This window comes from Lontra canadensis, unplaced genomic scaffold (assembly GCF_010015895.1).
Source record: "Lontra canadensis isolate GAN:19392208 unplaced genomic scaffold, GSC_riverotter_1.0 scaffold9, whole genome shotgun sequence".
Lineage (NCBI taxonomy): Eukaryota > Metazoa > Chordata > Mammalia > Carnivora > Mustelidae > Lontra > Lontra canadensis.
Window position 1 is genome coordinate 29,756,543 of NW_022631003.1, and position 27,347 is coordinate 29,783,889.

At 34.1% G+C, this 27,347-nt stretch overlaps 1 protein-coding gene across 6 annotated transcripts in view; it reads right to left on the minus strand.

Annotated features, from left to right (window-relative positions):
- The window catches only part of CCDC91 (coiled-coil domain containing 91), a 289,046-nt gene that overhangs the window by 89,754 nt on the left and 171,945 nt on the right, over positions 1-27,347 (minus strand). For all 6 annotated transcript variants that reach the window (XM_032855169.1, XM_032855168.1, XM_032855167.1 and 3 more), the window contains 4 exons: positions 25,523-25,615; positions 25,348-25,416; positions 22,132-22,308; positions 2,385-2,498 (listed from right to left, as the gene is read on the minus strand). In XM_032855169.1, the coding sequence (XP_032711060.1) occupies positions 2,385-2,498; positions 22,132-22,308; positions 25,348-25,416; positions 25,523-25,615 (453 nt within the window). The remainder of the gene's footprint in view (positions 1-2,384; positions 2,499-22,131; positions 22,309-25,347; positions 25,417-25,522; positions 25,616-27,347) is intronic.

The following is a 27,347-nucleotide window of genomic DNA, read 5'->3' on the forward strand; positions in this document are numbered from 1 at the left end:
GAAGAGATGGAAACATTCAAATATTAAAAGTATTCCACAATGTGTTATAAAAACAATTCCCAAATCCCTAAGTGGAAGTAATAAACTTCCTACTACCATACTGATTAAATCAGTTCTAATCTTCTGTGAATCTAGTAATAAGAATGGAATAAACTTTTAGAATCACACTGTAAACTTCAGAAGAAAGAAAATGCCAAATATTAATCTGAAAAGCACATTTCTCATTAGCAAAGGAATCTCTGGGTTTTTTTTTTTTTCCTTCATAATGCAGTGAAAATGATAAAAATCATAGCACATATTACTGAGTCCTTATGTAAGCTGTTCCATTTTATTATATGTTTATTATTAGGGACAATTCTGTAAGGAGGTATTACATTTATTCCCCTTACCACATATAGGAACAAGCATAAAGAAGTTGAACTTTGGTGCAAATAGAATCAAATGTCCTCATTTTGTTGTTATTTAACGAATGTTTCTACATGTGAGAACTGGTTCATCTAATACAAATGAATACTAATTCTTTAATAGGATTTATAAGAAAACACAGATTAAATCGGCAGAGTTCATTGTTAATCCTCTTCAAGAGTTAATTTGCTCACAAAGGGACCAGATAACTCCTAGAAAGGCATTTCTTGCTCTCATCTTAATTATGGCAGCCACGTGACCCTTTTTGATGGGAAAGTAACAGAATTTTCAATTTTTTAAGAAAAAGCTTCCATTTTGATAAAAAATACTACTCTAAAATAATGTTATGGTTTGCTTGGTTCTATAATCTCTATAATCTCTTGTTCTGATTTAGAGCGCAAGTAAAGATTGGTCATATATTATTAAGAAAATTTTAAAAAATTATTATTAAGAAAACCTGATAGAAAAGGATACACCCACAAGACATCCTGAATTTATTTGAAGTCTGTGTTCTTTCACTACTACAATTGCTATAGATATGTGGAAAGCATCTATAATTCCTTTGCTGCATGACTAGTTTTAAACCAGACTATTGAAAATAAGCATTTTGGGGAGGCATATGGAAATAGCAATTTTCTGGGAATATATTACTTCCTAAAAAGTCAACTATTTTTAGCCCAGAATTTTCTCTTTAGAAGGTGAGGCACCTATCGGGAATTTATTTGGGTGAAACTGCTTTTAAAAACACCTGGAAAACAAGCACAAAAATTTAATCCCATACAAAATGCGTCTATGAATGGATAATTCACCTGGAAAGCTTAATTAGCAATTTTTACTCAGCTGACAAATTCTCCTTTGTTGAAACCTAATGGTAGCTATTGAGGGGGAAGAATGTTCTTTTTATCATATCAAATTTGACTTCAAATTAACGGTGTGTAATTAAGTTGGTGTCATGTGCCTTTACTGTACTCCTAGCCTTATACTTAACTGCTAACTGAAGGGCAATCTTACATTTTCTATTTAGTTTGCCATCTGACCACCAATTGAGTTTAGATATCATGTGTCAGATTTCCTCATGCATACACTGTTTCATGCTTTATATTTTTATTACATATTATATAAAACACATGGTAAATGCTAATGTTTATATTACATATTTATACCTAATATTATATTTTATATCATCCTTAAATATATTATTTCTGTAATATATAACATATTATACCAAACATAGATAAAAGATAAAACATTGTGTATAAGAAAATTTATTCTATAACTTACCATGTTCCATATTAGAATATGCTTATTACAGAAATTACATTAAACATCTTATGTGTTTCTTAACTTGGGTATTACTTAGGACGAAAGATTTGTTGAAAAGACTACAAATCAAGTTTCACCCACTATTTTCAGCCACTGCTCAAACTTATACCTTAGTAAGATCACACTGCAGTGAAGTGACATTTATTTTGTAAAGCTTCAATATGTATTCTGCATTCTTTGAAGTATATTCTGAATTATGTTACTGAAATGGAACTATGATAGAAGAAGCTTAATTTGCTAACTGTGCTGGAAACTACTAGAACCACAGTAGTGTTAACATAGAAGGCCTAAAGGGAGTATGTAAATTTCAACAACTAGTGTAAGAAATTAACAAACTTATGGCAAAAAAAAAACAAAAAAACAAAACCCTAAAAATCTAAAACTGCCTATTTTCTTCATGAGATAATTATGCTGGAAATGCTAGAGGTCATTTCTAGGAGTCTAGCAAGAAGTTATTCAGTGTTGCTTTTTGTTGACAGATGGAATTTATGTTTAAAGATATCAGAATATATAATTATATCAGAAAAAGAATCTTGGAGATTCTTAAATTAGATGACAAAGGACATTTTAACTATTTTAAAATGTCATGTTACTGCGTGAAAGTCAAAGTTTCAGTTTATGGAAGCACAAAGTAAAACCCTTCAGGGAATACTTACTCTTTTCTGTTCTTTCACATACTCTATCAATTCGTCTCTTGTTCTCTTCACTGCCTCTTCCACAGCCTTTTCACTTCGCTTTTGCTCTTCTATTATTGCTGCCCTAACAGTTTCCTGTTTGTGGGAGGAAGGAAAAAAAGTCAGGGAGGTATGCATTAGGACATGTTTGTGTCCATTTCATATAAACTTCAAACTCCTCTGCCATGGGTTCAGTTCATTCCAAAGTGTATCTTTAAACAGGAATAAGAATTTGCAAAGTCTTTTAGGATGTTAGAGATTCCACAGAATTCATTTTTCTAAACTAAGTGAAAGGGAAAAGGAATGGAATAAGCCATTTATTGCAGGGAGCGCCTGACAGACTCCAATGGCTTCCTTACCAACCTTTCATTTGATGTTTACATGATTGATTGCCTTCCTGTACTTTGCACTATCCACATAAGACTTCCAACTTGTGTTTATTCTTCCAAGAACACCCTAATGCTCTAGCTGTTTTATTCACGTTTAATTTTCCCATCATACAGTAATCAAGTGTGGTCTGGGTGAAGATTTACAGCTAGTTTGCTCCTTCTGCCAGGTTAAGATGTTGAGAGCTGGACACCATGAATAAGAGGTAAAAATTCCACCCTCTGTGCTAATATTTGACATGAGGAATCTGGGGAGAAAAGTGGTACTTCCTATTTCACTGAAATTGTAATCAAGTACCTCGGAGATTTCAGAATTTCAGATAAGGAGAAAAAAAGGCTAAAACTGAAAAACAAGTACAACGCTTTTCAGAAAGTATGCTTTCTGCTAACATAGCATATCATGGATTGGATGAATGCCATGAAATAAACTTCTTTAACTTGCACTTATCTATATAGGCAGCATCCTTCTTTTCAGGCGACCAGTTAGAAAATGCCTTGAAATTTTGTGGGAATATTTGCTTCATTCTGTTAGTCTTGAGGACTCTTTACTCTGTAGCGAATGCTTACTTTTGTTTGTTTTTTTCCCAATTATTTTAGATATGTGTATATAACCCAGGAAATATGAAATAATATAAAGAATTTCCTGTTGTGGATACATTACTGCAGAAAATTTGAAAATGAAGAAAATTATGAACACAAAACCATATACACACATCATCACACTTGGGTATAAAGAAGGTGGGGCTCAAACTGTACATACTATTTTCTAACTGGTATTTTACACTTAAAATATATTTTGAATACTTCAACCCATGATACATTCCTTCATAATATGATTTACATTCCATTGCATGGATATGCAAGAATTTATTTTATCCTTATTCATGTGTGTTATGGTTGTTTTTAATAAAATAAAGCAGTGCTAAGCATCCATATATGTATTTTTGTGGTGCATGTTAGATATTTCTGTAGATGATTTCAAGAAGTAGAATCATTTTGGCCAAAGTATGTAATTTTTGAGTTCTCTTGTAGCTTCTGACTTTTTGTACACATTTTTGTTCAATAAGCAGTCCATGGAAGTGGCTGTTTTCTTACATCCTAGATTACATTTAGTCCCATTAGTGTGTTGTTGTTTTTTTTAAAAGATTTTATTTATTTATTTTGAGAGAGAGAGAGACATAGCAAGGAAGGGAACACAAGCAGGGGGAGTGGGAGAGGGAGAAGCAGGTTTCCTGCCTAGCAAGGAGCCCAATGCGGGTCTCGATCCCAGGACCCTGGGATCATGACCTGAGCCAAAGGCAGACACTTAATGACACAGCCACCCAGGCGCCCCAGAGTCCCATTAGTTCTTTAAACCTTCACTTATTTGAGGGAGAATGACATCTAAATTTATTCTGTATTTTAAAAAGATTATTATTTGGTATTCAGCAAGTCTCATAGAAATATTAGGAGCATACATATCATCTTTTATCATCTGCCTGATCTTATCTCCTCATTCCACTTCAATACTGGTATGCTCATAAGTTTTTTGGGGTTCATTTATTAAAACAGACAACGAAGTCACAAATCTGCTAATTCCCATAATGGCAGTAACTTTGAAAAATGGTTACCATTTTATCTTCAATCACTGAATATATTAAGCTTTAGTTCCATTGATAAAATAATAGAGTACTGTTGTTTCCTTAATTATTTGTAAAGATTAAAGTTGAAAACCTATGAAGACAAAAATAAGAACGAATAAAATTATTTAAACTAAAATCACCTACTATTAGAATTCTTACTGGTTTCACATTAATTTGAACTTTGAAAATTTTCATATTTTAGAAAGGCAAAATATATTACTAAGCCCCTGAAATATAACACATTAATAGTTCTAGAGTATAAATTAAAAATAAATTAAAAGTATAAAAATATTCACATCAGTTCAGGTCAGGTTTTGCCAATAGTTGAGTTATAAAATCCTTAGCCTTCAGAGCTTCTGGAATTTTAGAACTGCAGATAAGAACTGTAGACCTGGATTATTTCAATGTAAAAGACAAATCCATGCCACACTAAATATCAACCAGAATTTCTATGTAGCAAGGGTCATACCAGTAAATGTGACCAGACTTGTTTGAAAGCAAAACCTCAATTTAAACAAAAAGGATATATCCAGAAAAAACATGAAGAATTAGTTAATCTATTCTTCCATTGGCTTTTGGGAGGGTGTAGAGTTTATTATCTGCTCAATCCACATTTTTGAGGATCCTCTTTGGTTTCTGAGCTGATAAAGAGCCATTTTCAAAAAAAGTTCCTTAATTCAACTCTTCTCTCCAGTTGAAAATTCGGTGACAGTCAAGGTTGTGAAATCCATCCTTAAAAAATACTTGCCAATAAATACATTCCTCTGACTATAATATAAAAAGTAAAGGTTAAGCCATCCATTTTCTAACCAGACCAAATTCTGAATTAGTTGGAAATAATGAGTGAATTTTATGTGCAAGTATACAAAGTGCCTGTGAATGTCTGCCTAGATGTTTTGTTGAATTCCCTATGAGACATGAGGATCGGTCTAAGATAAAATATACCTCACAGGGAATGAAGATTTGCCACCAGTGAGTATATTCAAATAGGCGATTATAATGAGTGTTTCCCAGAATATTTTAGGAATGGTTATGCCACTGGAACACGGTATATTCTCTAAGGCAGGTTTCTCAGCCTCAACACGATCGATAATTCTTCGCTGGGAGGTGTGGGGGGATGTCCTGGGGTGAGCACCATCTCTGACCTCTACTCACTAGATTGCCGCCAGCTGAGAACCACAGCTGTAAGGCCAATAGTTTGGAGGGACATCCATTGGCATATATGTTGTGATCTGTCAAAATATATCAGTTATGTTTCTCATCCTATCTTAAATATTTTTATCTAAAATATATGCAAAAAAAATAGGATCTCTGCAAGAAATCATATCCAAATGATTACACAGCTAGTTTTTGAATGTGGAAAAAAAGAGTTCTATATACTAATTTCTTTAAAAACTGAATGATTAGGAATCAGTTTCTATGCTATAACAATTAAATACGTCATGATGAATATCATTTAGGGCTAAAGGTTTATGTGACATTTTATTTAAGAGTTTTAATTTCTCCTTATTGCTCAGAAGTATAGCTATGCTTTAGTTTCCATTAACCTACCATACATTTCAGTAATCATAGTATCATGAACTAATAAATGATCTGCGGTGTTTGTTCTTTTTCAGGGTAATTTAGTTAAGGATTATAAACACAGTTAAATTATTTATGGAACAAATTTCAGCAATCAACTCAATTCTGGTTTGTGCGCTATAAACCATAGTATCAGAAATTCTCTGGGGCAACTGTGTGTTTCTTTTTTTTTTTAAATACACAATGTATGCATATTTTATAATTATAGATTATTTAAAATGTTGCACATGGTTGTGAAAATGTACCTTAGAAAATGAGTGTTAAAAAAAAAAAAAAGAAAATGAGTGTTTGAATCATGAGTCAAGTCAAGCTGCCTTACTGTTAGTAAAATTGAGACTTCCACTCCTATACAAATTTATGAGTTCAAACTACAGTTCCATCAGACATTGATGCAAACACAAATAAAATGTCTATATTTCAAAATCCAATTACTGTGCAGTTAAGAAACTTTCACCCAACTTTCAACTGGAAGTAATTAACCTACACTGTAGTGATATGCTCAATGTAAAATATTAATAGAATAACCTAATTCTATAATGTAATGAATATGCTCAATTAAAATCATATGCTCACTGACGATATCAATATTTGATAGTCTCTACCTGCATTAGGCATTTTTAATGATATATGTAGAATCTCATAACATATCAGCATTAATGAGTTTTGCAGCCATTTTTCATGTTAGGTGTATCTCACTCTGAACCACAATTAAGCAAAATGTTATCTTCCCCAAGGAAAATCCTATTGTCACTGGATTTATGTTATTAACAAATATTATTGGGGCATCCGGATGACTCAGTCGGTTAAGTGTCTGACTCTCGGTTTTTGGCTCAGGTCATGATCTCAGGATCCTGAGATCAAGCCCTGTGTCAGGCTCCATGCTCAGTGGGAAGTCTGCTTGAGATTCTCTGCCTCTGCACCTCCCCCTGCTCATGCGCTCTCTCTAAAATAAATAATCATTAGATTTTGAATTTCATCAATAAAATTTGTGAAGTTTTTAATCCTCTTGTTATGTAAGCACCTACATAATATTCTTGATTAAGCCCTGATAGGCCATAAACCCTATAACTATTACTATATGATCCTCTACAGAGAAAGACTGTCAATCCCTGATTTAGGTCATGATTCTCCAAGTCAGCCACCTGGGCTGGACTCAACTGGACAGTACTTTTAGTCTTGGCTGGGGTCTTCCATGCACATGAAGTCAACTGTTGGGGCTGATGTGGCTGCCACTACTGAGTAGCCTCAGGTAGGAAGGCTTGTTTCTCCTTCTTGTGATCGATCTCCCAAGCTCTAGCAGACTAGCTCAGGCATTGTTACCTAGCATCTGGACAGAATTGCCCGAGAATATGTCTTGATGATCCTATGTTACTACAGCCACATTATATTGGCCTGAGCGAATAAGCATTATGAACTGATTCCCAAATTCTTATCTAATTGTCCAAACATCTTCTTCTCAGTATATTCAAAGATATCAGGCCTTCTATTATGTTGATTGCATTGGAAACATATCTCGTGGACATATTTCCATACTGGATTGGTTGTTCTCTAGGTCTGTTACATAACTGTCTAATTTGGATCTCTCTCAGGTGTATTTCTGGAAATTCACTACATGGCTCTTGAACTATGCAACTCCAGCTTTCTGGATACCATTGAATTTTTCTTTCTTGGTTTACTCCTTTGTTTTGACAGAGTACCTCCTGTAGGAGATTCTTGAGAAAAGGCACATGGAAAATAAAAGTTTTGGTATTTCCTTTGTCTGAAAAATGACTTTGTTCTACCCTTACACTTAATTTATAGTTTGGCTAAGTGTGGATTTCTAGCTTGGAAATTTTTTCAGTTTTAAAGGTTTTTGAGAAGTTTGATTTTGATACCTCTTCAATTGTGTAAGTTTTTTTTCTTCTCTAAGAAGTCTTACACATGTTCTTGATCCCCATTTCTCAAAAATTTCATGACAAACCTAGTTACAGGTCTATTTAGAAACTTAGGTCTTACAATCTCATGCTCTTCACGAAAAACTCATGTCCTTCAACTTGGGAGATTTACTTTAATAATAATAATACTAAAAATACATTATTTCTTGCATTCTATTTTCTGTTTTTCAAGAATCCTTTGATTCAGCTAATGAACCTCCTAAGCTGGCTAATTTTCTACTCTTTTCACTCCTATTTTGTTTTTATTTTTTGAGGTTTTTTTTTTTTTCTTTTCTTTTTAATACCCTTTTCTCTGGAAGACTTTTACAACTTCATCTTTTTTTTTTTTTAACTTTCTAGTACATTTTAGATTTCTAATCTTTTATTTGGCTTAAAAATAGCATCCTCTTCCTGTTTCATAGATGTAAAATCTTCTCTTAACTTTAAGAACCTTAACAAGTTTCTTTTTAACTTTCCACACTTTACAGAGTGTTTTATTCCCTGTTTTTCAGGGAAGTTATCTGTTCATACTTGACTATTTGCTCGTGTTTAAAGAGGAGAGCACTAAAATGCTGAGTAACATCTCCGTGCTTGCAGTTGTGGTTTATGGACTGTGATCTTAATAGCAGAGTAATCTGGCTCGGTTGTTTCCTTGGGGCAATTTCTGATACCAATACATTTGGTATTGGTATCAGACCCAAGGTCTTTTATCTTGGGCTGTCTAAATTCCTCAGAAAAGAATCTTCCAATTTCCTGTCTGGTTGTAGGCATTCTGAGAGCTGGGCTGGAAAAATGGCTAAGGTTCTTCATAAGTAGTATGAAACTTTTCACCTTGCTCTCCCCCCAACCCCATGTCCACTTTGCCTTGGTTATCCCTGGTCCAGAGACCCTACATTTTATTTTTTTTCCAGAGAATTAACCCAAGGTTTCTGTCAGAAGTGGAAAAAACGTGTGGGGGCCTAACTGCTTATTAAATAGACTTTCAATCTTTCCTTCTAGTTGAGTTCTCCCCTTCATTCCCACATCCAGAAGTTTCTGGTGCCACAAACAAGCCTTTAGGAGTTTCTACAATATATACTGGTCTTCTCAGTTTCTAGTTTAGGGTTCCATTTCACTAGTTTTTATTTCAGTGGAGTTTTAGAAGGGGGTGGACAAAGACACGTATACTGTCTGTTCTTTTTAACAAAATACGTGTTAGGAACAATGGATTAAACTTTTTACTTGGAAATAATTTTAGAATTACAGAAACTTGCAAAGGTAGTACAAGAGTTCTCATACACATTTTACCCAATTTCCCCTAATAGTAACATCTTACATAATTATGGTACATTTATCAAGATAAGAAATTAACGTCACACTATGGTGAATGCTGTGAAGTGGGTAAGCCTGATGATTCACAGACCTGTACCCCTGGGACAAATAATACATTACATGTTAATAAAAATAATTAATTTTTAAAAAATAAATTAACATCACACGATAATAATAAATAGATGATAGATTTTGTTTGTATTTCACCAGGTTTTCCACTAATGTCTTTTTTCTGTTCCGGGATTAATCCAGAGTAAAATGTTGTATTCAGACATCATATCTCATTAGTCTCTTCTAATTTCTGACAGTTTCTCAGTCTTTCCTTTACAACACTTTTCAGGTATTTTGAAGAAATCTGGATTTATCTCTTTTTTTCTCATAATTAGACTAGGGTTCTGATTTGGGGGAAGAATACCACAGAGATGAAGCATACTTCTCATTATATCATATGAGGGGAGTGTGGCCTTAAACATGATTTATCACTGGCTGTGTTAACCTTGATCATTTGTTTAACAAGGTATCTGCCAGGTTTTATGGCTATAAAGTTAAAACATTTTTTCCCTTTTATAATTTATTCAATTAGACATGAACAACTAAGCCCAGCCAATACTCAAGCAGAGGTGAATTACGTTTTATCTACCGGAAACGAGTGTGTATCTACATTTATTTCTAAAGATACATGATTATTTTTAGACTATAGTTTGTTCTATAGCTATAGAACTGTTCCGCATTTCTAATTCTTCTTGCTTCAGTTCTGCAATTTATATTTTTCTTGACAAGTTTTCATCTTGTCTAAGCTTTACAGCTGATTGGTACTAATTTATTTATATTGCTTATATCATGTTTAAAATCTGTATTGCATCTATTTTAGGTCATTTGATTCATTCTGACAATGTCCACTAATAACATCTTCATCAATCTTGTCAAAGATATGTGAATTTTATTTCTTTTTAAAGAAATGATAATATTTTGAAACTTTACAATTTATGTTGTAAATTTCTGTCATAAACTTTATTATTTCTTCCTATTTTCTTTGGATTATCCTATTCTTTCTTTTCAAACTGTATTAGTAAGTTGGGTGTTAGCCCATTCTTCTCCAGTCTTTTCTATTTTCTAATACATGATTTAAGACTATGATTTTCCTTTGAAGCATCACTTAGATGTTTCTCACAATTTTAAGTAAATACTATTTTAATAATAACTACATTATTTTTCCTTTGTGCATAGCTTTAAAAAAATTTGCACATACTGAAATGCACGAACCTTAAGTGTATGTACAGCTCTGTGGATTTTCATATACACATACACCCATTCACCTACCACCCAGATCAAGATAAAGAGCATCTAGATATTGCAGAAAGTTCTCTCATGCTTTTGCCCACCAGAGATAACCACTATTATAATTTCTATCAAATGCCTCAGCCATATGTGCTTTATCATGCATCTCATCCTTCCTCACACTGGAGCAATTTATGCACTTGACACATTCCCTAGTTCACTGTAAGGTCACTGAACACAGTGGCAGTTTCATTCAGGTTTGTAATCTCTGCAAAAACTATCATTTGTCATGTTCATAGCCAGTATCTGATAGGCAGTTCCCTGGACATGCCATGCTCTCTCTGGTGGAAGTCAGTTCCCCTTAGCCTCCTCCTGTGATGATCAAATGTACTCCTTCTGCACAACTCAGTCTGAGCAGCATCAACTGTAATGTTCCCTGAAATGCTTTAGATCTTCCACATCTTTTCACAAGGTGGTGGGTTTAGCACCCCCTGTAGGTGTTCAAAGAGCAACCTATATTTTATATCTCAAAGCACTCCACAACTCACCACTGTAATAGCTGCTTTACTTATCTATCTTACCAACTTGAGATCTCTTTGAAATCAGGGATTATATTTATTACAGTTCATATTCTTTATGACTAGAACCTAATATAGTATCTGGTACAGAGTACAGATGCACAATTCAAATTCATCTTCAATAAGTCAATTTGTTTCTCCAATGCAAAGAAAATCTACTTAAGGGTAGGGATTATAACTTATCTATGTGTTCCCCAGAGCGACTGTGTGGTGGGAGCACCCTAGAGTAAATCTTTCCAAACTTTCTCAGTTCACAGTTCCCTTGTTGCCTCAATAATTTTTTCTACTGTGCCCTCCAGGCCAAAAGAAATACCCAATTGTTTCATTTACTAACTGGTTAGGTCATAACACAGCAGCCATTTGAAAAGATGATATATAAAAACTGAAACACAAATACTTTAATTTCATCTGTAACCCAAATTCCTTATTCATAAGAGTTCTGTACATAGCAGGAATTTCATAGCTTCCTGGCAAAGATCAGACAATGACACTCTGACTTCCTGTTCCACAGGGATATTTGCATGATACTTGCTTTTTATCACAGCAACCCCCAAACCTAACGTCACTACGACATGATGTACTAGAAAGGAATGTAAGAGAAATTAGTATTGCCAACCTAGTAGTTTACCTGGTTTCCAAAAGATCCCAAGTATCTGTGTGTTGCCCTCTAATACTGAAAACACCCTGCAGCACCCAGGGCACCTAGAGGCAGCTGGGAAACTACTGCCTTCCGTAATCACAATAAACCTCCACTCACTCACTGTTTATTATTCTTAGCACCCAGCGAGGTGTTAAAATGACAAAGGTGGTTAAGATGGTTGTAATAATAATAATAATAATAATAGTACTAGTAACATATCAAAACACCGGCAGCCGTCTGGGCAACAACACAGACTATGTTCTAGACACTACACGAAGTAAGTGAATGAACTTCAGCTGGGTCTTTATTGATGACTCATCAATGATACTTATAATTAAAGTTTCTGGGACCTAACAGAGATCTGTGTGAAAGACACAGCAAAGTTAAGCAAAATATAATGTAAAAAGTGCTAAAATAAAATTACAAAGGCAATGATAATTTGGTGTTTAAAGTTAGTAAGATAGTGATGTATGCGTACTTCCATTTCATCCCCAGAATCAGTTTCAGAGGCTCATGTACACAGCTATCTCCTTAAATCATATGTTTTAAAAATGGCAATATAAATATTTTAAAAGGGGTTTTACAGTAATTATTTCTAAGAGAGCATTTTCAATGACTATAAGAGTGGCCGATTTCCAGAATGTTAGTAATTAGTTATAAATCTGTGGAGTTGGAAATTGCCATGTAACTATAATGACACGAAAGTCAAACAGATCCCTAAACCAAAAAATGACAGTAGAAATTATATTTTCAATATATACATTCTTCAATCTTCCACCCAATCCATTCGTCAAAATCCTGGATAAAAATGGTATCCTTTTTGCTAGATAAATTGTGATATGGTAGCTTTATACTGTACAGAGTTAAATTTTTTTTTTTTTACCTACTTCTTCTAACATATACTCCCCCTCAATTAAATAGAAAAAAACCCTCATTTTATGATAGTCCTTCAAAGAAATGAAGAATGTTACTATACCTTTATTTTTCTCTTCTCTCAACTAAATATTCCAATACCTTCTATAGTTGTGACAAGGTTTCCTGCTCTGTTACTCATCTGCCCACAATACTTTTTTACATGATATTTATAGTGTCTAAAGCTGTTGCATAAATCTATCTCAGTTTTCATTTTAAAACGTTTCCAAGGGCCTCATAGCAACTCTGTAAAGCAGGTATTATTAATCCCACTTTACAGATCTGAAAATGGAGTCTCATACATTTTTAAAAAGTGGTCAAGGTTTCTTCAGCACAGGCTAGGACTCACACCCAATCCCATCTACTTCTTAGCATATTTATTTTGGTAATCAGTTATTCTTTTGATCACAGGGTAACAGAAAACTCACAAACTGACTTTAAAAACAATTTGCAGTCTCACATGAAAAAACTAAGGGTATGCTTCCATTAGTGTTCAAGCGATGTGATCAAGGATGCAAATTTCTCCATTTCCAGTTCTTAGCTCTGCCTTTGGGGTAGGATCCATTCTCACAATAGTTCTACACATATGGTCCCAAGGGGGTTATTAACAGTTCCAAGGATTTTTCCCATTTTCTTACTGTGAATGACAGTGTTTATATATCTGAGGAAGCAAGTTCCAAAATGGAGCCTTACAGCCTTGACTCAGAAAATGTGTGAATTCTTAGAACCTGCTAACATAAGGGTAGGACATAATCATTATAAGCCTAAGTAAATAAGGGCTTATGCCTAAAATTAGAAAGTAGGTTAAATCTCACCTACACCACATGGCTAAGAGATAAAAAGTATCACTTTGGGAAAGGAGGAACAGTTGCTAAGGGACACCAATAAATATCTAAGATGCTTTCATTCTGATTTGGAAATATCTCTCTTAATACATGGATATGGAAATGAATGCAATGCTTCTATCAGACCAGTGAAAGAAAGTATACGACTTTACCTAAGAATTCTATTTGGACTCATGCATCCACTCATCACTTTACTGCAAATCTATACAAGCTGTTCAAAGTAATCCTTTGCTGAAGCTAAAAGTAATCACTCTTTTTTTTTTTTGCTCCCTGATTACTATTTCCTTGAATAACAATAAGAATCATGTCAGTTTGGCACCCCACAGACAATCTGATTAATATGTTTTTAAAGGATGACAACACTCAAAGCACTGTTTTTGGTGACCCCACTTTCGGTAAAATGTATCACTTAAAGGCAGGCAAAACTCTAAAAGAGCTAAATTGTATTGATGGAGATCAAGTACATTTTTAAAAGATTAATATGTCTCCTTAAAACAATGTTGGTTCTATACCATCTTATAACCTATTGCAGTTTTCAAGACTTAACTCCTACTTCTGGGTTGCTTAAATCTAGGGGAGAAAACAGAGAAACAGAATCTTTAAATATAATATGCCCGGGTAGTGGTATAGTTATATACTGAATGTCAAAGAAGAAGAAAGAACACTGATTTAATCTAAGAAATGTAAAAAGAAGTTTTCTGGAGGAAAAAATAAAAAGCTAAGTTATTAGATATGAGTGGATTTTGCAAGTTAGGAAAGTGACGGTATTCTAGGCTGAAGGTACAGTGTGACTAAGGCCCAATGCCATCAAACAGCATGATATGAGTACCAGCAGTTTGGTACTAAAAGCACGAAATGTGAAGGAGAATGGCAGCAGATGAACTGAATAAGTAGGGACCGGGTCACTGAAAGTTTCTATTTCATGTGCTCAAAGATTTATAGTGCATGCTAAGCAGCTTGAACGTGATCCTATAGGCTATGGGGAGACACTGAAGAATTTAAAGTTCATTCATTTTTTTATTCCAAATTGAAAGGGGACAAAAGTGGAAGCCAAGAAATCGATGTAGGTGGTCAAGGTAAACCACCAGAACCACGATGAAGTCAGTGATGGCGGGCCGGAGGTGTACACTTAAGGATTCTCTCAGGTAAAATGGAAAGGTTTTAATGTATCAAAATGGGGTTGAGAGAGGGAGAGTTTAGGAAAATCTCCAGTTGTCTGGACTGGGCAACTTGGTAGATAGTTGTCTCACTGAATGAAAATAGGAAATATAGCAGGAGGGAAAGGTCTTGAGAGATGAGAAGATAATTGATGCACTATTTGTTACTTGTCCCTAAGTGCAATAATTTTGAAAAAAATGTGATTAAGTTTTTACCTTTAATTAACTAGGTGGCTTTTAAAGTTTTTACAAATAAAAACTTTCAAACAAACTAATGAATCAAAGCTAAGTAAGTCAGTACAGAAAAATTATTTCAGTGTTGTGAAATTATCTGGCCTAAGCTAAAATAGAAATGCTATTTCCTTTTTTAAAAGAAGGGTCAGGTGGCAATGCTGAATTTCTTAAAGAAAATTTAACCACTGATTGTAATGTCTGTGGCTTTGGGGGAAACATAACCCCAAATTACAGTGGCTGTGGTTATAAACTATTATGAAGAGCTTCCAACGTCAGACATCGTTTAAGTGTCTGTATGCCCTGGAGTCCTTTTACAGGACTTTGCTAGAACAGCAAAATTAATGACTCCTCTTTTTGCCCTTTTTGGTGTCAGTAACAAATGTACTTTCCTTTTGTTAACAATTTTCAAGGGACACAGAATTCATTTACTATGAAAACCAAAAAACTCAGAGTCATTAACTTTCTTCTGAATATTTCAGGAAAAAAAAAAAAAGCCCACTCAATCCACACTCTTAGTCTTAATTTATGATGAAGGCCAAACAAAATTATCTCTCAAATCAATTCAGAGAAATATGTGCCCCAATCCTTAGGAATTGCATTTTCTGTCATAGTTTAACATTATCTCTTCAGTTAGTGCCAGCATTAACACAGAGAAAATCTACAGGTAAATTATAAAGCCAAAGCTCTTTGTCTTCCTTACTTTTGTAGAGTAATTTTAGTTATTTAAGTTTATACTGTTTTTCCCTTTGCAGAACTCCATCTTTTCCTTATTTCTAGTGTGACTTAGTGGTCAAAATTGCTAATTGCTATTAATTCTGTTTTATTTTTAGATAAAATAAATTTTATTTTAATTCTTTTAATTAACTTTGAGTGCTATGAAATGACCTGAATCTTAAAATTAAAAAGATAGCTTCCTAGCTTCCTAGTCAATATTCAAACAGTCTGTAGTTCCCCAGACAGTATTCTTCAGGCTGTATGCATACAACAGACTAGGGAAGAACGAGGGGAAGGAATGCATGCTAGCCTCTGAAACCAGACAGGTGGTGGGCAGAGGGTGGTAGGAGCTGCTGTTTAGACTCATAACCCTGAGCTTCCTAGAAACTGGAATGAAGCTCTGGCCACTTAATCTGCGTAGCAGTGTGATACAGAAAGCACCAGTAACTTCAACACCTTTACAATATTCCTTGAAATATAACCCTCCTAAGTATGAGACTATTTCCGCTATTACACAGTTAATCTGTGTATATAGCACTATTACACAGTTAATCTGACGTGGCCGTATTTTTCCTAGTAGAAGATGGTTACATTCAGTGAGAGAATGTCATGTAGAATCCCGCCCATCCAGAAAATTTTTGTTTTTTATGTATTTGGCTTTGACACCATCTCTATGGTTATTAATCCCAAGTTTTGATCTCCAGCCCTAACAACACACCTGAACTCCAGACACACACTTCTAACTGCCTACTCACCATTTCCTCTAGGATTATGAATAGGTAGCTCAAATTTAATATGCACAAATTCCATTATTTATCCCCATTAAACTCAAACCTCCTCACCATCTCAAATTGCAATATAGCCAAGAATTTATTCTGGTAGTTATTTGTTTTAAAAAAAAGTTTTATTAAAGTAGTATTTATATACAGTAAGAAGACGCATCACTATAAAATATATACTTTGGTAAAACATCAAATGTAATCATCACAATTATGATTAAAATATTTCTATCACTTTCAAAAAGTACTCCCCCCCCCACAACTCCTGATTTCTTTCCTCTTAAATCAGTTTTGCCTTCTTCAAAACTTCATACAAGTAGAATTGTAACATGTAAATTTTTTGAGTCTGGCTTCTTCCCTAATTTCCTTATCTAAATAAAACTTCTACCACCCATTCTCAGTGAAACACATAACCCTTTCCACAGTTCATATCACTATATGGAACTGCCCTATTCACTGTCTTTTTCAACTTGGGTGTAAGTTCCATGAGGGCCTAGGGACCCTGTCTATCTTCTTTGATGCTGCATGCCCAGAACCTCCAACAGAGCTGATGCATGGTAGATACTCCATAAATATTACTGAATAAATAAAGAAAGGATAAATAGCCCCTTTGAGTTTTTGCGGCTGAAATTACCTATAGATGAAATAACCATTGAGAGCAATGTGTGCTTTATCGTGAGATGAGAACAGTGGGAGAGGGAACAGCGTAGGTTACTGCCTTTGGAGTAACGCCCTCTGATCTGAGTACAGCCTGTTATCTCTTCTAAGGAGTTACACAATCTATCTAAGATTTAATTTCTGTATTTGTAAAAGTGGAGATATCATTTCTGCCTCTTGTATTATATGAAATCACACATGAAAAAACCAGGAGAGAACGGTCTGGTACTCAGAAGTGAATTAGTGACCTTGCTACTGTTAAAAGTTCTTGCCGTCCCCACCACCACTACCACTCTTATTATATTCCTATTTCCCGCAGCCAGAGCTGAGGAAAGACTTCCATAAAAATAGATTTTTAGCTACCAGCCTAAAATAGTTGTAGAGAATAAAGCCAGGTAAGTGAAATGTAAACATAGAGAACTATTGTTTTCTGTTAAAGTTAAAAGAGACAATGACACTCTGTCAACTTTTGCAATATCTAACATTCCAGGTATTTCCCTAAAAGTAGTAACAAGGACATTAAATACAAATCTGAAACTCACAGTTAAAATCCCATGATTATAAGGGTATGGACAAGCTCAAGAGGCAGAATTTCACATTCCTATCATTAGAAGCCTAGGGGTAAAGTCTATTTATAAACTATATTTCTGGTCCTGCAACTTAGGTAACTTAGGATAATTAATTACAGAGTTCTTTACAAACCAAACTGTAGTACTTTATTGCTTTTTCCAATTTGCCTTTCTCTGGAATTAATGTTGATTAATTAATGAAATGATGTTTATGTATTTACTTGAGAATTTTGGGTGAATACAATTAAGTCTTGTAAGTCATCTTCTCGAGTTAATTGTATGATATTTTGGATCCTGATATTTAAGGACAATGATTAGTTTTCTGGAACACATTCTATAAGCTACATATTGGGCTAGGGCCTCCACAACATAAATATGATTGAGACACTTAGGAAGTTCTCAGTTCAGTGGGAAGGTCAGTCAAATAAGTAGGTATCTGAATTTGCTATATGGTGTAAGAGAATTATAAACTGCAAGATAGGAGGTTAGGGCCTTTTCCCCTCCAACAAATGAAAAGTACTCTCTGAGTTGCAGGTAACAGTAGGAAGGAAAATAAGCGTACATCCATGTATCTGCAATCTTGTTTTTATAACAAAGAGGGGCACTTTTAAAAACAGAGCAATCCTTCAACAACTTCTAGTGCTAGTTTATGAAGAGCATACATACACATAATGTATAAGATGAGGAGGCTTATAAATCTGGAGAAATGATCTCCTTTAATTCTTTTAACATATTTATACTAGCAGATTTGTCCTTGTTAAGTCCAATATCAACGTATCTTCCATTGACTGCTTTGGTTTTGCTGCACATGAGCCATACCTTCCTGTTTCTTTGCCTATCTCCTACTGTTGATAAAAATGGACGTTAAAATAATATAATATAGCAACTCTAGAAATCAGATCTCTTTCAGCTCCCAGGAGTCATTGTTCTTGTTGTTATTTGTCTCGTAACTTTCCTGACCTAATTCTGCAAAGTCTGTATTTTTTGTCATGTATAGCCACTGAGGTCTCTGCTGAGTTAGCCAGGTGGTCAGCAAATAATTAGATAGTGAATTCCTTAAATACCTTGAATTGGATAAGTGATCCATCATTTTCCCGGGGAGTATGGGTGCTGGGTAACACCTTTAACACTACCAGTTTACAATTCTGTCTTAGCCTTCACTTTTTGCTTGAACAGAATCAAAATCAGTCAGTGGTGAGAGATTAGGGTATTCTCAGGTCTTTCCTGGGCAGGTGCACAACCTAGTGCATATGCATGACCCTCAAGAAATCCAGGATTATTTTTAAAAGTTGGAGCTTTTCAAAGCCACCTATAATAATCACATTTCCCAAATGTCCCTTTTAAGTTTTTTTGGCCAGGCTTGTTTGACCAAGTGGTATTTCTGTCTCAGGCACAGGTTAAACAATTGCCACTTACTGTTTTTCACAAACAGTATGAGGATAGGGCTCTCCTAATACACAAGCTCTAAGCAAATGGGGACACTCTGGGAAGCTATCAGATAGGTCAAACCAATTCCCTGGAGAACGGTGCTTTTTTTGTGTGTGTTTTTTTTTGTTTTTTTGTGGAGCTCCAAATTTAGTCTGCCCATTCTAGTGGCTTCTACACTGCTGTTTTTCATAGCTATCATTGTTGTGAAGCTACTACTTTTTAAATCTACTATGCAACTAGAGAAAAGAGGGTGGGAGTAAAGCAAGCTAAAATCTACGAATCTTGCTGTTCTTAGTGAGCTTTAACTATTTTTGCTGAATAAAATACTCCTTGGGTTACTGAAACCTTTGGTTAATATTCAGAGTTCTGGAAAAGTTGATTTTGACAATTTTGCTAGTGTTATCATTCCCTCTACGGAGAAGGTAATTTGCAGAGATCTTTAGTCTATCATTCCTGAAGTGCTTAGACTCTCCATTTCTAAGAATATCAGTGTTTGTTCAATTGCTTTTTAGTACATTAAGTTTGCAAGTTTGAGCATTTAATCTACCTGGAATTCGTTTAGTGTACAAAGCCCAGAAAGAAATGGGTGGCCAGTTACAATTATTTTCAATCTTTTCTGGGTTAATTAGTAAGATACTTTTGAGAATCTAATTAAAAACTATGGACCATTTCTGCAGAAAAGTCTATACATTTACATAGTTTTGCATAATTTCACAGACTTGTATGGGCCCCTTTCCATGCAACTCAGATTAAAACCCACAATTTGCTATTTGCTACAGTAACTTATCCTACCTAATTTATAATATCATCTTTATAGATTTATGAATTACAGAAAATTTTACATCCTTCTATATTCCAAACTAATCCATTGGTCTACCTACTCTGTATCCATAACAGTACCATACAGTTTTAATTACACCAATAATCTTTCTGCCGCAGAGCCTTAGTACTTGCTATTCCCCTGCCTGAAACATTCTCTCCCCAACTAGTCACAAAGTAAACTCCTCACTTCCATGCAGGCCTCAGCTCAAATGCTGACTCCTTAGAGTCCTTACCTGACTACCCTGTTTAGGTTCCCTGACTCTCTAGATGTTGCCCAGCTTCATTTTAATTCATGACACTGATCACTATTTCACATTATATTATGCTTTAATACTTTCCTATCAGTCTTCTTCACAAGAAGGCAGGCAAGTTGTTGGTTTTTTTTCTTACTACTCCATCACCAGAAATAAGTACAGTCCCTGGAAGATGGCAGGAAGTCACTCCAATTATTAATGTGAAAACACTGAAAAGTAAGTTTGACCATGTCAATTTGTTTGCTTACCCTACTGGCCTAAATAAACCAAAGATATGAACTTCATATGGCTCCCAAGAGAAGTAATTTGTCAATTTTCTAAACTAGAACTATGAATCTCTAAGGGGCTAATGGAATGACAATTGTTTGGTTGTAGTTTCTTAACTACAACTACATGAAAACGAAAGCAGCTATTTAAGAAGACAGAATACACTTGACATTACGACCTCACATTTGAAAGCCTGAGGGTTAACCGGAAACATTGTTTTTCTGCTATTTATGTTCTCTGTTCAATTCCCTTAGCCACAAAGCAGTTAAGCACACACAGACACACACACCACACCCACATACTCACTTTCTCACATGCACCTAAAACATGCAAACATTTGGAAGAAAATAAATACAATGCATTTATTCATGACAGGCTTGGATTTTCTTCACAGTACTCTGAAACTGTGGCAAACAGATGTTAAAGTATATCATATATTATACTTTTTTTCTGTAGGCAAGAATGCTCCCGACAAACCAGCAGAGAATTATGCCCTTTGTGATATATACTTTTCTGTTGGAGTGATGAACATGTGCGGATTTATTCATGCACTCTTGCCCAAGTTCATGGTGACTAACAGTCCACATCTATGTGAGGTTAGAGGAGTGGTCTGTGGCCACAAAAAGTTTTAAGTAAATGCTCCCAAATCAGAATTTAACCAAAGATCGTGACCTTACCAGCATCAAATTCCAACCAACTGACAGTTAAACATCTTATAAACAATATGTGCTCAGTATGTATTCAATGATACTAACAACAGAAGAATTACAAAGTAATCATTACTCTAACAGAAAAAAGCAAAGAAATAATAAGATCTGTCACTACACTACTGTTTTCTTATAACAAATACTACATAAAGATCTGTTTAATTTTTATAACAAATGGGTGACTATGTGCTTGACAATAAATTTAAGTGACATGTTTTTAAAAAGTGCATAACATTTATCCTGGATATTAAAAGCATTGTCATTTTTAAGGCTTCATGAAGATTAGCTAACGAATTGTAAGAAAGTCTTCTAGGTTGTTTGGTAAATGTTAGTCGCTTTAGCTATATTTATAATGCATGACTGAATAAACAATGGTAGGGTATATAATACTTTTATCATGGAAAACAAAGACTTCTACAAATGTTATTTTTTGCTCTTTACACTTCTTTAAGGGGAAATTTATTCAGGTATTTCAGTGCCTCTTACAAAAAGACTAAAAATATGGAAAATAGAGCCATGCAAATTCAATTATGGAAAATGAAAGTACTGTAGTTTTTAACTGTTCACTTAAGTAGACAAAAGTTATTTTGTATGTAGGCCATACTTGTTGATATATAATACCGTTTATGAAACCACAGGGATCATCTGTGAAGTCCTACTAATAATCAGTGTCAGCTATGGATATACAGATACATAAATCAGACATAATTAAGAGAATCAAACTGCTTTCTACCTATGTATATTATTTTGCATTGATTGTGTGTGCATACTTATGTATTTGTGAAAAAAGAAAAAATTAAACCGGAGTTTTGTGTAGTTGCAATAACTAAACATAAGTTTGGATTCTGACTTTTTAAAAAACGGTAAAGATAAAATTATATGATTTTCAATATCAGAAAGTACAAATTCACTGATACATTAAAAATAATTAGTTTAAAATATTACTATCAAAGGCAAAATAATTAATACTGGTATGTCCACTACGGTGATTTTAAGATAAAATAATAATAAGGAAACTTCATTTTGAGAAAAATAAGGAAAAAGAAAGTACTTACAAAGAGTGAATTTTACTAACCTGACTTATTTCTCTTTGTTCTTGTATAGCTTTTTGAATTGCCTGAGATACTTTTTCTTGATCTTTTGCATGCTCAGTCTTCCATAACTCCCTTTCTTCAGCATGAGCTTTTTCCAAATTTTTTCTTTCTTCTTCTATGGCTTTTAAAACTGCATCCTTCATTGCTTCTTTCTCAAGCTTCAAAACAAATAATGACTCAAATGAAAATATTTGAATGAGTGACTGCATAAATCCTTGAATAAGAAAGATTTGGGTTAACCTAAAAGGTACAAAACTTGAATTCTATAGGGTTTAGTTCTGACGCTGTTGTTTTTATCCATACTTAATAATTGGTGTAAAAATCAAATCAATTACTTGTTTTTGTACAAATATTCATACAGTATTTCCAAGGCACATCTAAACTTCACAGAAACTAAGTCTTAACTTAAAGTAGTAGTTTTCAAATTATTTGGTCTTAGAATCTCTTTACATTCTTAAAAATTATGGAGTACTTCAAAGAGCTTTTGTTTATGCTAGTTGTACATATTATGATCACCGTATTAGAAACTCAAACCAAGACAAAATAAAAATATTTATTAACTAATTTTATATTAACATTAAATGTACTGTATATTAATGAATATCTTTTATGAAAAAATAAGTATATTTTCCAAAATGAAGAAGTGAGAAGAAAATCTGTGGACCTCCTTAATATTTGACTTAATAGAAAACAACTAGGTTCTCATATCTGCCTTCTGTATTAAATCTGTAGTATGGCTTTTGGTTTAAGGACATAAAGAAAACTCAGTCTCACACTGATATGCAGTAGAAAAGGGAGGAGTACTTAGTAGCCAGTTTGGATCTTTGTAGATATTGATGGTTCCATATCAAAATTTTAACACAGGATAGTTTTTTTTTTTTTAAGATTTTTAAAAATTTATTATTTGATAGGGAGAGAGAAAACAAGAGAGGGAACACAAGCAGGGAGAGTGGGAGAGGGAGAAGCCGGCTTCCCACCGAGCAGGGAGCCCGATGCAGGGCTGAATCTCAGGACCCTGGAATCATGACCTGAGCCGAAGGCAGATGCTTAATGACTGAGCCACCCAGGTGCCCAACACGGGATAGTTCTTAAAGGGTAGCTGCAATAGGGAAAATCATATAGTTGCAATGAAATTTTTGTATTCTGCCACATTTTCTTTTCTTGCACTTTAAATGAGTCCTTTATGCATGAATTTCTTAAGCATTTTTATTTGAAAATATTGATTCAGTATACTATGCATCTCCTCTAGAATTTGACACATTTCATTATATCATAACAAAAACAAAGGTCACATTTGTTAATATCACCATCAATCTCATCAGAAAAGCCTTTAAGTATCTGAAAGTAGATACAAATTTTCCAAAATTCTAATTTTGCTTTAAAGCTTAACTTTTATCATGGGCAACAAAAACAGTTTTCTGGAGATGCTGGGCTCACTCTGTTTACTTTGGAGAAAATGTCTACCAAATACTAAAGTCTGCATAACCCCTGTTATTCAGTAAAATGGTTTTCCATGAAAAGTATTGACTTCAGTTGCAACTCAAACAGGAGAATTTCTCTCAAGAAAACCATCATACTTTGGGATGTAGTAATGTCTATGGTCCTCCCACTTTTGATGCCCACCCTTTTCTCTTTCTTCCAGTTGGCCAAATTTGAGACAAGTTATCAAAGTGAGTTACCATTTTCTGAACTCCTGTTTTACTCTATAATTCTCCCCTGAAACTACTCTCTTACTATGCTTACCAAAGCTCTCCATTTTGTTAAATCCAAATAACATGTTTTGTTTTTTTGTTTGTTTGTTTTAATCCCTACTTTTCTTGACATCAAAGTGACCTCCTACATCGTTGACTATTTCTGTTTTCCTTTTCTTGGTTTGCATAACAGCATGCTGCTTTTATTTCTACTTATATGGCTGACTCTATTCAGTTCTTTGGAACTTTCTCCTCTCTCTCGATTTTAAATTTTGGAGTTCTTCAGGGTTCAGGCCTAGTACCACTTGTTACTCTATACTCTCCAGTGAGGTGATTATACATAACAATAATTTCCATGGTTACCATTACCATCTGTCTGCTGAAAAAGAGATTAGCGTCTTCAAGTCATTCCTTTCTGAGCTGCCAGGTAGATTTAGTTGCCTACTTGCCTTGCCATGTGAATATATCATGGGCACCTCAAATTCTATACCAAAGAAACAGTACCACCTCCATGTTGTTTCTGAGGCAATACGCTGGCGGTTTCCAACTTGGCCTCCTTCTATATTATCCACCCCCAAAATATATGATAATTCCATCTCCTATTTCTAGAAGTTGCCTATTTCTTTCCTTTATTACTACTACTTTACTTCTGCCACTCACTATCTTTTATACAGACTTTGGATACATTCTATTAACTTTTTTCCTTGCCTCTAATTTCCCCCAAATTAATGTAAATTATCATTACATCATACCTACTCTCAAAAATTTCAATGTGTCTGCCCCTATCTATGGAATAAAATTCAGACTCACAACTCAGAATACTAGCTACCCTTCCAGCTAATTTCAAAAGTAATTTATTGTTAAAAACTCCTGGCACAGAAGTACTATCTATATACTCATAATAACTTAATGCATTCTGCCATGCCTTACTGGTAGTAAGTAATAACTTACATGACTGTAAATTCTTTAAGACAAAATCACAGTCATCACATTGCACGGTGATGTGCAAATATGAAATTTTCAAAATATTTGCTTACTAAATTTAAATCTAAATCCAAATCTCAAAAGTTAATGCTATGTTTTGTTGGCATATGTATATTTAATATCTACGGATACACTACTTAGAAGTATTTCAAAGTTGGCTTTAAAAATCACATATCTTTTTATAAATATATACACATACGTTATTTGTGATGATAACTGTTAATACCAAGTACTTATGAGGGTCACAACATATATTCTCTTTTAACAATAATTATCTAAATCTGCAGTATTTTGATGTCATTCCAGTCCTGTGTAATGTAAATTTAACCATAATACATATAGCAGAATTCTAAATTTAACAGGAAAAACGAGAAAGAAAAAAACTGATTTTTCTGTAATGAGGTTTTATACCAAAAAAAAGTAGATTGACTTATACCAAAAAAGTAGATTGACACCACTAATGAAGTCAGTGTTTAAATTCCACTTACTTAGAAAGAAACCCAATATTACAGACAGAAATACCTTTGCAGCAGATACTAATGCCTCTTTATTTCTTTGCCTTTCTTCCTCCAAACATTTTTCCAGTATTTCCTGTAAATGATAAGACAGTTGGGTAGACAGTAAATGTATTATTTGAGATAATTATTTGAGGTAACAACACATTCTTTCTACACTCTGAGCAAACTTCAAGTATTACCTTCTGTTCTTGAGTCTGCTGAATCAAAGCTTCCTTTATTTTTTCTTTCAGCAGTTCCTTCTCTGTATCTAGCATTTCAAGGAGCCTCTGATGCTACAAGGAAAGATAAACGGACTATGATTACAGCTCTGAGACCAATAATCTATCAACAAGGAGTATAGCTCGTGGAATTCACTGGCCTGGCTGCACTGAAGTAGTCACTAGAGGAAACAATGGGTAGATCGCTGAAACGAAGCCTTACCAAAAAAAACCCCATTCACCTTTTTCCAATCAGCGCAAAAGAACTTTTGGTGGCCCCAAACTCAGCAACATACATGACATGAGATCTAACTTAGGTACAACTAGTCCAAATTGGAAAATAAATCAGAAAATTATAAAATGTCTTTAATCAAAATTGAATCTAGAAAAACTACTCACTAAAGTTATTAGCCTATAGCAAAAGAAGCAAACAAATAATAACTGATGTTTGATGAATGATCGTAACATTATTTGTGTTTCTAGTAAAGCATTGTTAAAGAAATGGAGAGGTTATTTACTGTTCTCACTCTAAGATTCAGAAGATAAAACAGTGACAGGAATTTATGTGATAGCTATGTTAAAATATAAGGAATTCATGTATTTACTTTTACTCCAGTGTGCTAGCAAAAAAGCACACACAGCCATTAGCCAGTTTTCATGGACTGGGCACTTGGAATTGAGAGTTTTCCAAGAAAATTCAACTTTTGTATCATCAATATCTTCAACAGAGAGAAGCCAGATACTTGTTCTGGAACAGTGCTTTTATGAGGAAACAAAACCAAAAAGAATATATTTCTACTTACAAAGATTTCTCACTCAGTTACTAAAGGGCAAAGAAGAACATTTTCTCCAATTCCTCTGATTCTGAAGCCTCTTTAAATATGAACTTATCTGAATATCCAATATTTTAAAATGGATCTATGTCTTTCAATGTTGTTCTGAGTTAAATATTTATAGGGAACAGTCCACATGAAGAGTAAGTGATCCAACAGCCATGTCTAGTTAAGAGAATCTATTATTCCTTTTTTTTTTTTTTTAAGATTTTATTTATTTATTTGACAGACAGAGATTACAAGTAGGCAGAGAGGCAGGCAGAGAGAAAGAGGAGGAATCAGGCTTCCTGCTGAGCAGAGAGCCTGATGCGGGGCTGGATCCCAGGACCCTGGGATCATGACCTGAGCGGAAGGCAGAGGCTTTAACCCACTGAGCCACCCAGGCGCCCCTATTATTCCTATTTTAAAATATAAATTTATTTTTTACCTTTATTTTTCAAAAAAATAAGAAAAATTACATGATGTGCTTTTTCATTAAAAAAAAAAAAAATCCAAACTGTGATACAAATTACAACTTGATTATGAGAAATTATTTGTACAATATCAATTTGGGAAAAGCAGCTGACAAATCAGTAGACTTATCATATGCTAAGTTCTGAGACTTTAATTTCATATTCTTTTAAGTCTAGATACACATAAATGTCACTGAATCAGAAAAAAAAATACGTAATCCTCCTCCAAATACACACACGAGAAAAAAGTTTAAAAATATTATACCAGGCAAATAATTAGATTTAGAAATGATAAATACAATTCCCGTATGAAACCAAAAATATTCAGTTTAGGCTTTGTGGTAGGGGTTAACATAACGAAATAGAAAACCAATAAAAGCTTTAAGAATTAAACTAAACAACGAAGTTTTCAGAGTCATTAATAACTTTGAAAATCATTTCTTCTTAAAAAGAACTGTTACATTAATAAGACAGGTTAATGGAAATCATTAAGTAATTAATTGTGAGTAGGCCAAGTTTCTC